Here is a 12,973-nt window from a genome sequence, read left to right as displayed (position 1 = left end):
TCAGTATTTTTTTGTCTTTTGGGTAAGTACCTAGTAGTGCAATTGCTGGGTAGGGTAGTTCTATTTTTAACTTTTTGAAGAATATGACATAATGTTTTCCAGAGTTCTTCCTCAGTTTGCATTCCCACCAATAGTATAACAGCATCTTAGGTTGGGCCCTCTTAATTCTTTGGGTTTTCTAGTCTCCTGATAGACCCTCTGATCAAGGTAAGGGCTGAGGGTCCTAAAAGGCCCCTAACATTGGGGGTAATACGGAGTTAGCACCCTTACTTCATAATAGTGACTATATATTAGAATTGGGTTTAGTAAGCTAAACCTACATATGGTAGAAGTAACAACTGTGCTAGAAGCACATTTGTTTGTTTCCAAATATTTTCATGTTTTACAATCTGCAAATATTTTTTCAATCTTTTTTTTTCACAGTGACAGATTAATATTGCTTTATAGCATTTTATTGGCAAGGATATTGAAGTTCAAAGAGCTCTAAGTGAAACTGTCAGGTAAATCTTCCAAGCAAGGCCAGAGCCTGAATTTAAATGTAGATCTTATGACTCCAAGTTAGTTTCTCTTGCTACTAGATACTGATGAAACCCCAGATCATTTCAAGACATGAACTTCTTCTGACATGTGAATGAAGAGAAACTCCATGTGGAAAGAAGTTATTCAAGGCAGTTACCAGGGCCACACCTTTTTGTAAACCTTTTTCTCCCTTTAGGAATTTTGTAATATCACTGTGGTTTAAATGTGAGTATTATGTTTTGTTTTGCTTTGTATTCTTTTTGTGGCAAAGTAGAGATAGTTTTAGAAGCTTTGAACTATGCCTTCCAGTAGGTGTACAAATAGGAGAAATGGGGGAAATACAGTGTGATTGGCCTGTGTGGGAGTGCTGGAGTTTTACAAAAATATTTCCACTGTTTACTTCTGCTTTGATCTTATTATTATTTCCCTTAACTGTCGTGGAAAATGCTCCTGGGGCAAAATGTCAATAGCCTTTAGGGTTAATCATCCTTAGTACACGTTCTCTTATCTGTTTTGTCCTGACCCCATAGATAACAGGGTTAAGAGCAGGGGGAACAACCACGTACAGATTGGCCAGAAGAATGTGGCTGTAATGAGGGATGTTGTGGCCGAAGCGGTGTGTCATGAAGGAGAAGAGGGCTGGCAGGTAGAAAGCTAACATGACACAGACATGGGAGCCACATGTGCTGAGTGCCTTGAGCCGGGCATCCCAGGAGTGGAGGTGGAAGACTGCTCGGAGGATTTGGACATAGGAGAACCCAATCACAGAAAGATCAATGTATCCTACTGAAAAAGCAATCAAGCCATAGACAATATTGACCCTAATATTAGCACAAGCCAACTTTGCCAAGCCCATGTGTTCACAGTAGGTGTGCAGGATAACCCGGACACCACAGAAAGGCAATCTCAGGATGAGAAATATGAATGGAGTCACAAACACCAAGGTCCTGACTATGATGACTATGCTCAGGATAGCTATTACCTTACTGGTGAGGATCATGCTATATCTCAGGGGGTTGCAAATGGCAATATAGCGATCTATAGCCATGACCATCAGCACCACAGACTCCAGGCCAGTACATATATGGATAGTGTACATCTGTGTGATGCAAGCACCAAACCCAATCTCCCTGAGATTGAACCAGAAAATTCCCAGCATCTTGGGGATGGTGGCTGTGGAGAGGCCAAGGTCAGTGCAGGCCAACATGGTCAGGAAATAAAACATGGGTTGGTGGAGGCTATGTTCAGTCTGGATCACAAATAGGATAGTGATGTTCCCCAAGAGTGCTATCATATACACTGCAAAGAAGGGGAAGCCAATCCAGAGGTGCACATCTTCTAGCCCTGGAATCCCCACCAGAAGGAAGGAGGGAGGGTGGAACTGTGTATTGTTGGAACGCAGCATATTGCTGGGAGTTGGTTATAGACACATTTCTTGCAGGACTTTTCTTGTTTCCAGAGAGAGACCCTGGCTTCTTTCATAGCATGTTGCCTATTTTCTGGAGAAACAGAAAATCCATTCTTTAATTCCATAATATAGCAGAGGAAACCTAGAGAGGGGATATGAGGCACAGTTAAAAAGACACTCTCACTTCAAAGCATTTGTCTGACCTACATAGAAAGTCATGTAGAACATTTCCAAATACAGCAAATTCCTGCATGTCTCCCATCTTTCTTCCCTTCATTCTTTAAGGAAGAACCTGCACATGGCAAATATTTATTATTATTTGTGTCTGTTAATCAGGATATAAAGCATAAACAAGAAGGTGTGTGTGTGTGTGTGTGTGTGCGTGTGTGTGTGTGTATGCACATGTGTAAAATATCACAGGACTGAGAGTGAGATGGATGGTTCAGGGAAATGATACTTGCAAAGCAGACCTGAAAAATTAAGGAGATGCTATGTGGGAGGGAACCGCCTAAATGTGGAGGATTGGATAGCTGGTGTTTGGATCTGAGCTAAGGAATGGAGTTAGCAAGACAGGAAACAACATGTGTTGGAGAGGATGTGGAGAAAGAGGAACCCTCTTCCACTGTTGGTGGGAATGCAAGTTGGTGCAGCCTCTTTGGAGAACAGTATGGAGATTCCTCAAGAAATTAAAAATAGAACTTCCCTATGACCTTGCCATTGCACTCCTGGGTATTTACCCCAAAGATACAGATGTAGTGAAAAGAAGGGCCATCTGTACCCCAATGTTTATAGCAGCAATGGCCACGGTAACCAAACTGTGGAAAGAACCAAGATGCCCTTCAACGGATGAATGGATAAGGAAGATGTGGTCCATATACACTATGGAGTATTATGCCTCCATCAGATAGGATGAATACCCAACTTTTGTGGCAACATGGACGGGACTGGAAGAGATTATGCTGAGTGAAATAAGTCAAGCAGAGAGAGTCAATTATCATATGGTTTCACTTATTTGTGGAGCATAACAAAAAGCATGGAGGCCATGGGGAGTTAGAGAGAAGGGGGTTGGGGTAAATTGGAAGGGGGGTGGTGAATCATGAGAGACTATGGACTCTGAAAAACAATCTAAGGGGTTTGAAGTGGCGGGGGGGTGGGAGGTCGGCATACCAGGTGGTGGGTATTATAGGGGGCATGGATTGCATGGAGCACTGGGTGTGGTGAAAAAATAATGATACTGTTATGCTGAAAATAAATACATTAAAAAAATTAAAAAAAAAGAAATATAGACACATTGGGAGACTATTATGTGATTCTAGAGAAGTAATACCCCTCCTAGAACTGCCAAGTCTTATCACTCACTGGGTTGTATTACATTCCCATTCCTGAACAGCTTAACACCGGTTGTTCCCAGAAATTTTAAAGGGTCTTTTGTGGCTTTTAAACTTCTTTTCTGCCTTCTTCACACTATATTATATTGATGGATAATCCTTCATGCAGCCTGGATAGTTATGATATGTCTCTCTTTCCTAAAGTTAGAGCAATACCAAGGCCAGATACTTGCCTCAATTTGGGAACAGTGTAGGTTATATTAAGGCTACAGGTAGTTTCCCTGATACAGTGATCACGGAAGCTAATGTTTTGAAGTTGGCAGTGGGCTTGTTTACTATAAGAGTGGAATCCATCTGGTGTGCCATGTGGTTGAGTCAGGTTGTAACTGACCCTGTGCCATGGACGTAATCTATAACATGGTAGATCCTGTGGGATTATCAGATGTGTGCAACCATTAGAAACTGTGCTGTTACTGGATATATTCTATGGGGTGCGCTGTGCCTTGGGTGGGATACCTACAGGGCCTGGGCTTGTTGCATGTAGGCAGTGCTACATCTAAGGCAGTGCTGCATGTTTTGCCTTGGTATTTTTTTTGAGTGCAATGGGTTCTAATATGGTGGTACCAATTTTAAAGAAATAAAGTTCTCGTGACATGACCTCTTGAGAGGGATCAAGAACTGCTGTGGATATGTCATTTGGATTGGCATTTCCTCATTGCAATGAGCAAAATAATGTACTGTGGAGTTGCTTCCAAAGATGTGCTACAATTCTGCTGAAGGAAGGAAAATGTGTTATGAGGTGTTCACCCCCTTGGTTGTGTTAGTCCAGTTTTTTCCTTCTAATGGAGTCTGATCCCATGGAAGTCAGTATGCACACCATTCACCCCCCTCCAATGACACTTAACTAGATTCACCTGTCTATGCCCCTCTACTCCCTGTCTGATATTTCATCTGTCAGAGAATTAATGTCATTTTGCATTCTAATAAGAAGAAAAATAACTCAGGTTGTTAGGAAGAAAAATGTCTGGCCAACATTATACACTAAGTACTTGCTCAGGGCTTTGCAAGTATTATTTTCTATAAAGGTTAAAACAGGTCCAAGATTGGTACCACTATTGTCCCCACTTAAAGAGGGGGAAAATGAAGCTCAGGCCAAGGGATTAAAAACTACATCTGAATCATACACTGTATGTTAATTAAAAAGAAACTATATCCGAATCAATAATTGCTTCTATTAGTCATCAACTTTTAAAATATGTAAATTGGGAATGACAACACCTATCATGTGGGCTGTTCTGAGAATTCAAAGTTGTAGACATGTATCACCCCTACTCTGCCCTGCATAGATTCTACATAAATGTCAGCACTGAGGAGGAAGAGGTGGAGAAGGAGAAATATTTCCCAAGACCACCATTTTCTATGCTTCTTGCCACTTCCTGCCATTAATTTCCTATTACTTCTCATGCAATGTATTTCTTATTTCTATTAACATGTAACATCTTTCCAATTACAAATATTAGAAAATTTTGAAAAAGTTTTTATTCATTCTAAGTACTTCTAATTATTAAGCCCTGCTGCTTCTGTTTTTGAAATTTATACATATTTGTATTTCTTTAATTAATCTATTTATTTGTTAAAGAGAGACAGCACGAGCAAGGGAAAGCTGCAGGCAGAAGGAGAAGCAGACTTCTCACCTAGCTGGGACCCTAATGAGGGACCCTAATCTCTGTCCTCTAGGGACATAAATTATGACCTATAAGCCAGTTCTGACCCAGCACCTGTATTTGTAAATAAAGGGTTTTTTTCAGAACATGAGCATTTCCATTAATTTGCATGTTTTCGATGGTTGTTTCCACTGTACAATCTCAGAACTGAGCAGTTGTGATCAAGAACTCTGGCCAGCAAAGCTTAAAATTTGTATTCTCTCTCCCTTTAGGGAAAGTTTGCCATCTCTGATCTATAAGAATAAAACCAGAAATAATGCCCAGGACCCTGGGATCATGACCTGAGCCAGACAGACACTTAACTGACTGAGCCACCCAGGTGTCCCTACATATTTATATTTCTATCTACATTTTTATTCCTATTTTCTCCCTATTCTTATTTTTTTCAAGATACCTTGATTGACCAACATTGTGAAACTGATCTATTACTAATTGTCTTACTTGGTTTTTCAGTTTTTGTGTTTCCTCCCATGTGATGCTTTTAGAGGACCAACCACAAATACCAATATGATAATCATACCACTAAATGTGGAATGCAGTTAGTATTAGTTAAAATATTTAATTCCTCCATGGATATTTTGAAAATTAAAGAAAAATAGAGGTTATATATCACAATAGTATTAATTATATTAATTAGGAAACTATAGAGAAAATGTCATTGGTACAAAACTTAAACTACAGGGCTAACTGATTTAATCTATTCGTGAAATAGGAAGGAATAAGGAATATTTACCACAAGAATGCAATGGGAAAGAATTAGTGAAAGGAGCAAACTCATGCTTAAGTTTAATTTTATGTATTCACTGGTTCCTGTGACATAAACACGGGTCTTTGGGACATGCAGCTTCCAACCAAATGATTGTTATTTCTAACCTTAAGACCATTAGCTTGTTTAAGAAATTATGTTTTCTAAAATGTTGTCTCTGGAGAATTATATTGTTCACTTATAGTTTTAAACTTCTTGTTTAGGGATTTGAATTTATTTACTAACATTGCCATAATTAGCCAATTATCTCATAATGACTTAAATGTTCTTATCATAATTAAGCTGAACAACTGAAAAATTGTGTAGGTTGTCCTGTGAGTGAAGAAAATAATTTATAGACTTAAAGTATAAGCTAGCTTCTCCTTTTTAGTGAATGCACAAATAAAATAAAAATTCTATTTTTATCAGATTCATTATCATAAGCAAGTGAAATCTCTGTCCTCTAGGGACATAAATTATGACCTATAAGCCAGTTCTGACCCAGCACCTGTATTTGTAAATAAAGGGTTTTTTTCAGAACATGAGCATTTCCATTAATTTGCATGTTTTCGATGGTTGTTTCCACTGTACAATCTCAGAACTGAGCAGTTGTGATCAAGAACTCTGGCCAGCAAAGCTTAAAATTTGTATTCTCTCTCCCTTTAGGGAAAGTTTGCCATCTCTGATCTATAAGAATAAAACCAGAAATAATGCCCTATGTGAAAAAAGTCAATTATTTTATAAAATGGCACCAAAGACTCTTAAACTTCAACTCTGACCTACCCATGTCGTCTTCTTACCTCCATGCCTCAGTCAAACTGAACTTCAGATTTTTTGCAGTTTTATTTCCATGTCATTCTTCTTATTTCTCCTGATGAGAAAATCTACTCTACCAGCTCCCGTCAGCAAAATATTTCTTAGCCCAGATTTAATGACATACCATCCAGAGAGCCTTCCCCAACTGGTTTATTTCAGGATTATTCTTTTTGATATTTTTCCAGAGGTCTATTTATCTGTCATATTAATTATCACTGATTATCAGTGCTTCTTAAGTCATGTCCCTAGGCCAGGAGTATTGGCATCATCTGATAATTTGTTATAAATGCAAATTCTTAGACACTACTCCAGATTCACTAAACCGATAACTCTGGGTGTGGGGCCCAATAAATGCTAATAAACCCTTCAGGTGATTCTGATGCTTGCTCCAGCCTGGAAAACTGGTAGATATCTACTACTGTAATTTCCTTGGGGTCAAAACCAATGTTAGATTTATCTCCATGGTATCATGATACATGATATAATGATAGGCAGTGATCATTAATTAGTGGAAGGCGCTAATTAGCAAATGAAAGTTGAGTAGAAATAACATTCTTTCTTATTATTATATATAGTGTCTCAAATTGAATTCTGTTGATACAGGTATAGCATGGTGTGCAGAAGGAGGTTTGAGTTCTTTAGGGAAATATATCTGTAAACAAGTCAATAAGGTAAGATTAATTCAAAGGAGAAATTGACCTTTCATGAGGTTGCATCTGATACCTCCAATGATACAATGGAAGCTCTAGAGCTGGAATAGCCCTTCTAAGTTAACCCACAATGAGGCAAGGAAGCCAGTTATTTGTATTCCTGTGGTATCTAGTCACTGGCCATAGGCTACCCTGTGTGATGGGGCACAACTTTGGATGAGGTAGTTCCTTCCAGGAAGGAGTACAGATGTGAACTCTCAGCATCTGATATTTCCAGCAGCTGAAGGATAGGGGAATAGGCCTTCAAAAGCAGATCTCAGAGGGATACCATAGTATATACTACAGATGGCTTTGTGCCTTTGTTCTCCCTTGGCCTTATCTTATACTTTAGCCTCGGGAAACTTAGTCTTTCCTTACTTATTTTTCTGCATTTGAGCTTCACATCTCACTTTGTCTTTTTTCTCCACTACAAATGTTCTCTCTTTTCTATGGTTGGGATAAAACTTTAATTTTCTGTTGGCTGTGGGTTGGTGGAAACTGGAGGGGGAGACAAACCATGAGAGACTGTGGACTCTGAGAAGCAAACTGAGGGTTTTGGAGGGGAGAGGGAATTGGGGGTAGGGTGAGCCTGGTGGTGGGTATTATGAAGGGCACGTATTGCACGGAGCAGTAGGTATGGTGCATAAACAATTAATTTTGGAACACTGAAAGAAAATTAAATTAAATTAAATTTTTAAAAACTTGCTACTGTCTGTGGCTTGGAATAAAATTCGTGTTTATCCCTCGTTCAACAAAAAATCCTTTGGTGATGCACTAGAAATAATGTTCACTCCCCAATGCAGCACATATACAGATACACACACACACACACACACACACACACACACACACAGAGAGTTTAGTATATTGCAGTAAAGCTTACAAATTTTAGTCCATTGCAAGTAACTACTGTTTGAGAATGCATGCTCTGATTTTTTTTTTTCTGGACTTGAGACTGCATCTCATGCAGACCTTATAACTCCAGCTTTCCCATTGCCTGGAGACTAGAAATAACTAAAGATAGTTAACTGGTTGTGGCATGGCTACAACCAGGGAGTGATAAATTCTTCATCTATTAACATCCTTCTCATCTTCATGAAATCTTCTCTCTTAGGTTTTTGTTGTTGTTGTTGTTGTTGTTGTTATTCTCTTATACATTCAGCTACACATCCCCTCAGCCATCTCTTACCAAAATGACTAGGAGGAGGAATGCCCAACAGAGGAAAAATTCAGAGACTGTGTCCTCTCCACAATATGATATAGATCATATCTATTGGATATGGACATAAACAGAATGTCAGAAAGGGAATTCAGGCTAACAATTATCCAGGCAATGGCTAGGCTGGAGAAAACCATTAATGACAAAATGAAATTGATTAAGGCAGAAGTGAAAGCTACCAGGGAAGATGTTAACAATGCTATCAATGAGTTCTAATCTAATCTAAATTCTCTAGCAGCTAGGGTAACTGAGGCAGAAGATAGAATTAGTAATCTAGAGGACAAACTGATAGAGAAAAAGGATCAGAAGGAGGCCTGGAACAAACAGCTTAGAAGCCATGAAAATAGAATTAGGGAAATAAATGATGCTATGAAACATTATGACATCAGAATTATTGGAATTGCTGAGGGGGAGGAGAAAGAAAGAAGATAGAGGATATAGTTGAACAAATTCTCCATGAAAATTTTCCCAATCTGGGGAATGGAACCAGCGTTCATGTCCTAGAGGCAGAAAGGTCTGCCCCCAAGATCATAGGATCTAGAAAGACCTCGAGACACCTGATTGTGAAAATGATGAATCTTAATTTTAGACAGGAACTCTTGAAAGCAGCTAGGGGGGAAAGAGTCTATACATATGGAGGAAGGCCCATCAGAATAATGTCAGACCTGTCCACAGGAACCTGGCAAGCCAGAAAGGCCTGGCAAGATGTATTCAGGGTGCTAAATGAAAAGAACATGCAGCCAAGAATACTTTATCCAGAAAGACTGACATTCAAAATGGATGGAGAGATAAAGAGCTTCCAAGAATGGCAAGGTTTAAAAGAGTATGTGACCACCAAGCTGGCACTACAATAAATATTAAGAGGGGTTCTATAAAAGAAGAAAGAACCCAAGAGTGTCATTGAACTGAAATTTATGGAGACAATCTATAGAAACAAGGACTTCAAAATAAACACGATGTCAAAAAATATGTATCTCTTGATAATCACTCTCAAAGTGAGTGGCCTAAAAGTTCCCATAAAATAGCACAGGTTACAGATTGGATAAAACAACAAGACTCTCTTGGCATTTAAAACACTTCTTCCTTCCGTTTTCATTCTAACTCTCATAATACTCTTTGAAATGTACTTGCTCCCATCTTCCTTCATTTTTCCTTTAAGCATTATTTTGTCCTTGTCTGTAGGGTCTACTCACCCAGGAGCCTCCTAAGGATAATTCCATTAATTTTTCTAACTGCAAGTGCTACATCTTTTCCTGGTGATTCTCAAATATCTGTTTCTACAAGATTTCTTTCCAAATTCTCTATATATCTCCATTTACTTTACAAGATGTCTCTCCCACATATAACTGAGGCCCATCTTATCCAACAAGTTCTGTAGTAATGGTCACCTCTACTCTGAAATCTTTTCTGCTCCTTTTCCTCAATTTTGGGTAATGGTGCTATATACCTATTATCCCAGGCAAGAGATCTTGGAGACATCCCTTTCTCTTCTCTCTATTCTCTCATGCTTCAAATTCAGTCATCAATTCCTGACAATTCTCCATTTGAACATGATTAACTATAATTGGACAAATATGAGGTTCCTAGTATTAGTGCTTAAAGTACTAGGTGACCAAAACCAAATCCAGGCCCTGCTTTCATGGGTCATGTAGTCTGATGGGAGAGACCAACGTTAATCAAATACATTTAAATAAGTGAAAAGTAACAATTGGGCTCAAAGAAGAGTCACTGAGCACTCCAAGGTTATCTAACCAGGACAGGGTTCATAGGGAATGTTTTCCTGAGGAAGCATTAACTCAATTGATAGCTGAAGGCTAAGAACCCAGTAATAGTAAGTGGAAGAGAGGAATAAGTGGAGAAAAATATTTCTAGTCAATGGGAAAGGTGGTACAAAAAACGAGGAGTGATGGGATCCTGTAGGCCCTTGTGGTTAATTTCAAGTTTTTCTCTCTGTCCTAGAAACAATGAGAAGAAACTGTAGGATTATAAAGTGCAGTGTAACATGACCTGATTTGCATTTAAAAAAATCACTTTGGTTCACTGTCAAAATGTATTATTAAAGGGCGCTTGGGTGATTTGGTTGGCTAAGTGGCTGCCTTCGGCTCTGGTCATGATCCCAGGGTCCTGGGATCAAGCCCTGCATTGCGCTCCCTGCTAAGTGAAAAGCCTGCTTCACCCTCCCCCTCTACCTGCAGCTCTGCCTACTTGTGCTCTCTCTCTCTCTGTCAAATAAATAAATAAGACCTTTTAAAAAATGTATTATTAAAGGCATCAAGTGCATTTGTAGTCAGGTCAGTTAGAAGTTTATCGCAGACATCCAGGTTAGGGATGATGTTAGTGATGAAGATAGATTGTAGTAGGCCAATTTTATAACTGTTTAATAGGGTTAGCCTTCAGAAACAGTTGTCAAATTTATTTTTCCTCCCCTTTACAACAACTGAGTAGAGTAAAACTTCCGTAATCTTCTCTCTTACTTTTTCCATAATTCATTCCTCTTCACCAAAGGCTCTCGGTATTTTTCCTTTTGAAAAACATGTATCTAATTAATATAATTCTATTAATAAAATGTGACTATTAATAAATGTGACTGTTAATAAAGTGTAAGTAGTGATTCACATCTTAAGAGAAGGGAACAAGGGGCTCTGTGCAAGACTAGGGGAAAGGGATTGAGGACTCATACACAGTTTGAGATGTCCTCCATTAACTCCTCATGCATGGCACTTAGGATGAGCAGGGGTATGGAGGTTATTTCACCTAGCTGGGTTTGTTGTACCATTCTTAAAATAAAAGATTAAGCTTATGTATTAAGGTTCTAAAATCTTACAGATTGTTATATGCTCTAATAACTTCTCCCAATCATTTGTTTTTTACCTTCTATATTTAATAATGTTGGCAAACTTATCACTACTACCACCCTCTGCCCTCATCCATTATATAAGTTCCCAGTTCTGAGTCCTTTAATTCATTTTACAATTATTTATAGAGTTCTTACTATCCACCAAGCATTGCTCCAGATGTGGGCATGCAGTAGGGATTGAGTTGAATTCCCCAATTTCATGGAGCTTAAATTCTAGTAATGCCAGAATTTTGCTTCTTGGTTTATACAAGGTTTCTGCTGTTGTAGTTTTCCTTCCATTTTTCTTAAACCAGTATTTATAGGGAAACTTTCCAAAATGTGCTTTGGTATTCTAAATATACTATGGATTCAGAATGTTCCTGGTCAACAATCTTATTGTTACTGCCAAAAATTATTATCTGTTTAGGTCATTGCCTCTACTGTAACCATTATCATTGCTTAAGCAGTCACCCTCACCTTTTGGGTGCTTAATAATTTTTCTGTTTAATGAGAACTTCCATGTATATTTTCCAAATTTATCTTCAGAGTAACTCTGGGGCACTGTCTTCCTCTCCCTTTCTGAAGTTCTCTCTTTTTTCTTTCAGACACTCAACTTTCTGGTAAACTGTTGGGCTTCTACCAGGGACTGGCTTCTATTCTTTGTTGCAGAATTAAATAACTTCTGTATCGGGTTCCCAGGCTTCCCTTCTTTCAACCTGTCTGTTCTGCTTTCTTGGATATGCTGTAACCTCTTCCCACTAGGATCCCTGTTCCCAGTGTAGGAGGTTCACCTCTGAGATGACAAAATACAAGGATGTAGGGAAGGGAAGATTTCATTTGGGCCAGGTAATGAGACTTTCCATTGGCATCCCTTCATGTTTGTACATGACATTCTTTGTTAAATGTTTGTACTTATATATAGGCTCTTGGGTTCACTGATGTCCTTCTGTCATTTAGCCCTGTGAGTATTTTGTTGTGTATTTTTCTGTGAGTCACTAACGTGCAGCTATGAATCCAAGTTGTTCTTTACACAACTCCTCTATCTTTTGCTGCACCACTTGGAGATGGCTCCAACTACAAAGACTGCCTGAGCCACCAGAGCTCCCTTGTCCCATGGGCCACTTCTGTAACTGCCACTGTGAACCCAGCTCAAGTAGTGACTTACTCACCTACCTCTGCCCAGCATCTGAGAAATCGTTTACCAAGAACTGGATACCACAGACTGCAAGCTGCTTGTGACAGAGTTTCCAATAGCCAGGGTCAAAGATTTATATAAGAACCTAGTCCTCTGGGAAGAACCTCTCACAGTGGTCCATGTCCCTGGACCTGGAGTATGGGACAGAAAATTTCCATATCCCTGTGGGTAGAGCTCTATTTTTTTAAAAATTTATTTTCAGCATAACAGAAATCATTGTTTTTGCACCACACCCAGTGCTCCATGAAATATGTGCCCTCTATAATACCCACCACCTGGCTTTCCCAAACTACCACCCACCCCCCCTCCCCATTCAAAACCTTCAGGTTGTTTTTCAGAGTCCATAGTCTCTCATGTTTCATCTCCCCTTCCCATTTCCCTCAACTCCCTTCTCCTCTCCTTCTCCCTATGTCCTCCATGTTCTTTGTTATGCTCCACAAATAAGTGAAACCATATGATAATTGACTCTCTCTGCTTGACTTATTTCACTCAGC

The 12,973-nt window shown here is 39.1% G+C and overlaps 1 protein-coding gene across 1 annotated transcript; it reads right to left on the bottom strand.

Moving 5' to 3' along the window:
* Positions 1 to 982: 982 nt before the first annotated feature.
* LOC122914232 (olfactory receptor 52E5) lies at positions 983 to 1,924 on the bottom strand. The gene has a single exon (XM_044260863.1). It carries the CDS (start codon positions 1,922 to 1,924, stop codon positions 983 to 985), a length of 942 nt encoding a protein of 313 aa, XP_044116798.1.
* Between the last annotated feature and the right edge of the window lie 11,049 nt (positions 1,925 to 12,973).

This window comes from Neovison vison, chromosome 7 (genome assembly GCF_020171115.1).
Source record: "Neovison vison isolate M4711 chromosome 7, ASM_NN_V1, whole genome shotgun sequence".
In the NCBI taxonomy this organism is placed as follows: Eukaryota; Metazoa; Chordata; class Mammalia; order Carnivora; family Mustelidae; genus Neogale; species Neogale vison.
This window is presented reverse-complemented; position numbering and strand designations above follow the sequence as displayed.

Coding starts and splice junctions, on each gene's coding strand:
- LOC122914232 (XM_044260863.1), bottom strand. CDS start 1,924: ATGCTGCGTTCCAACAATACACAGTTCCACCCTCCCTCCTTCCTTCTG.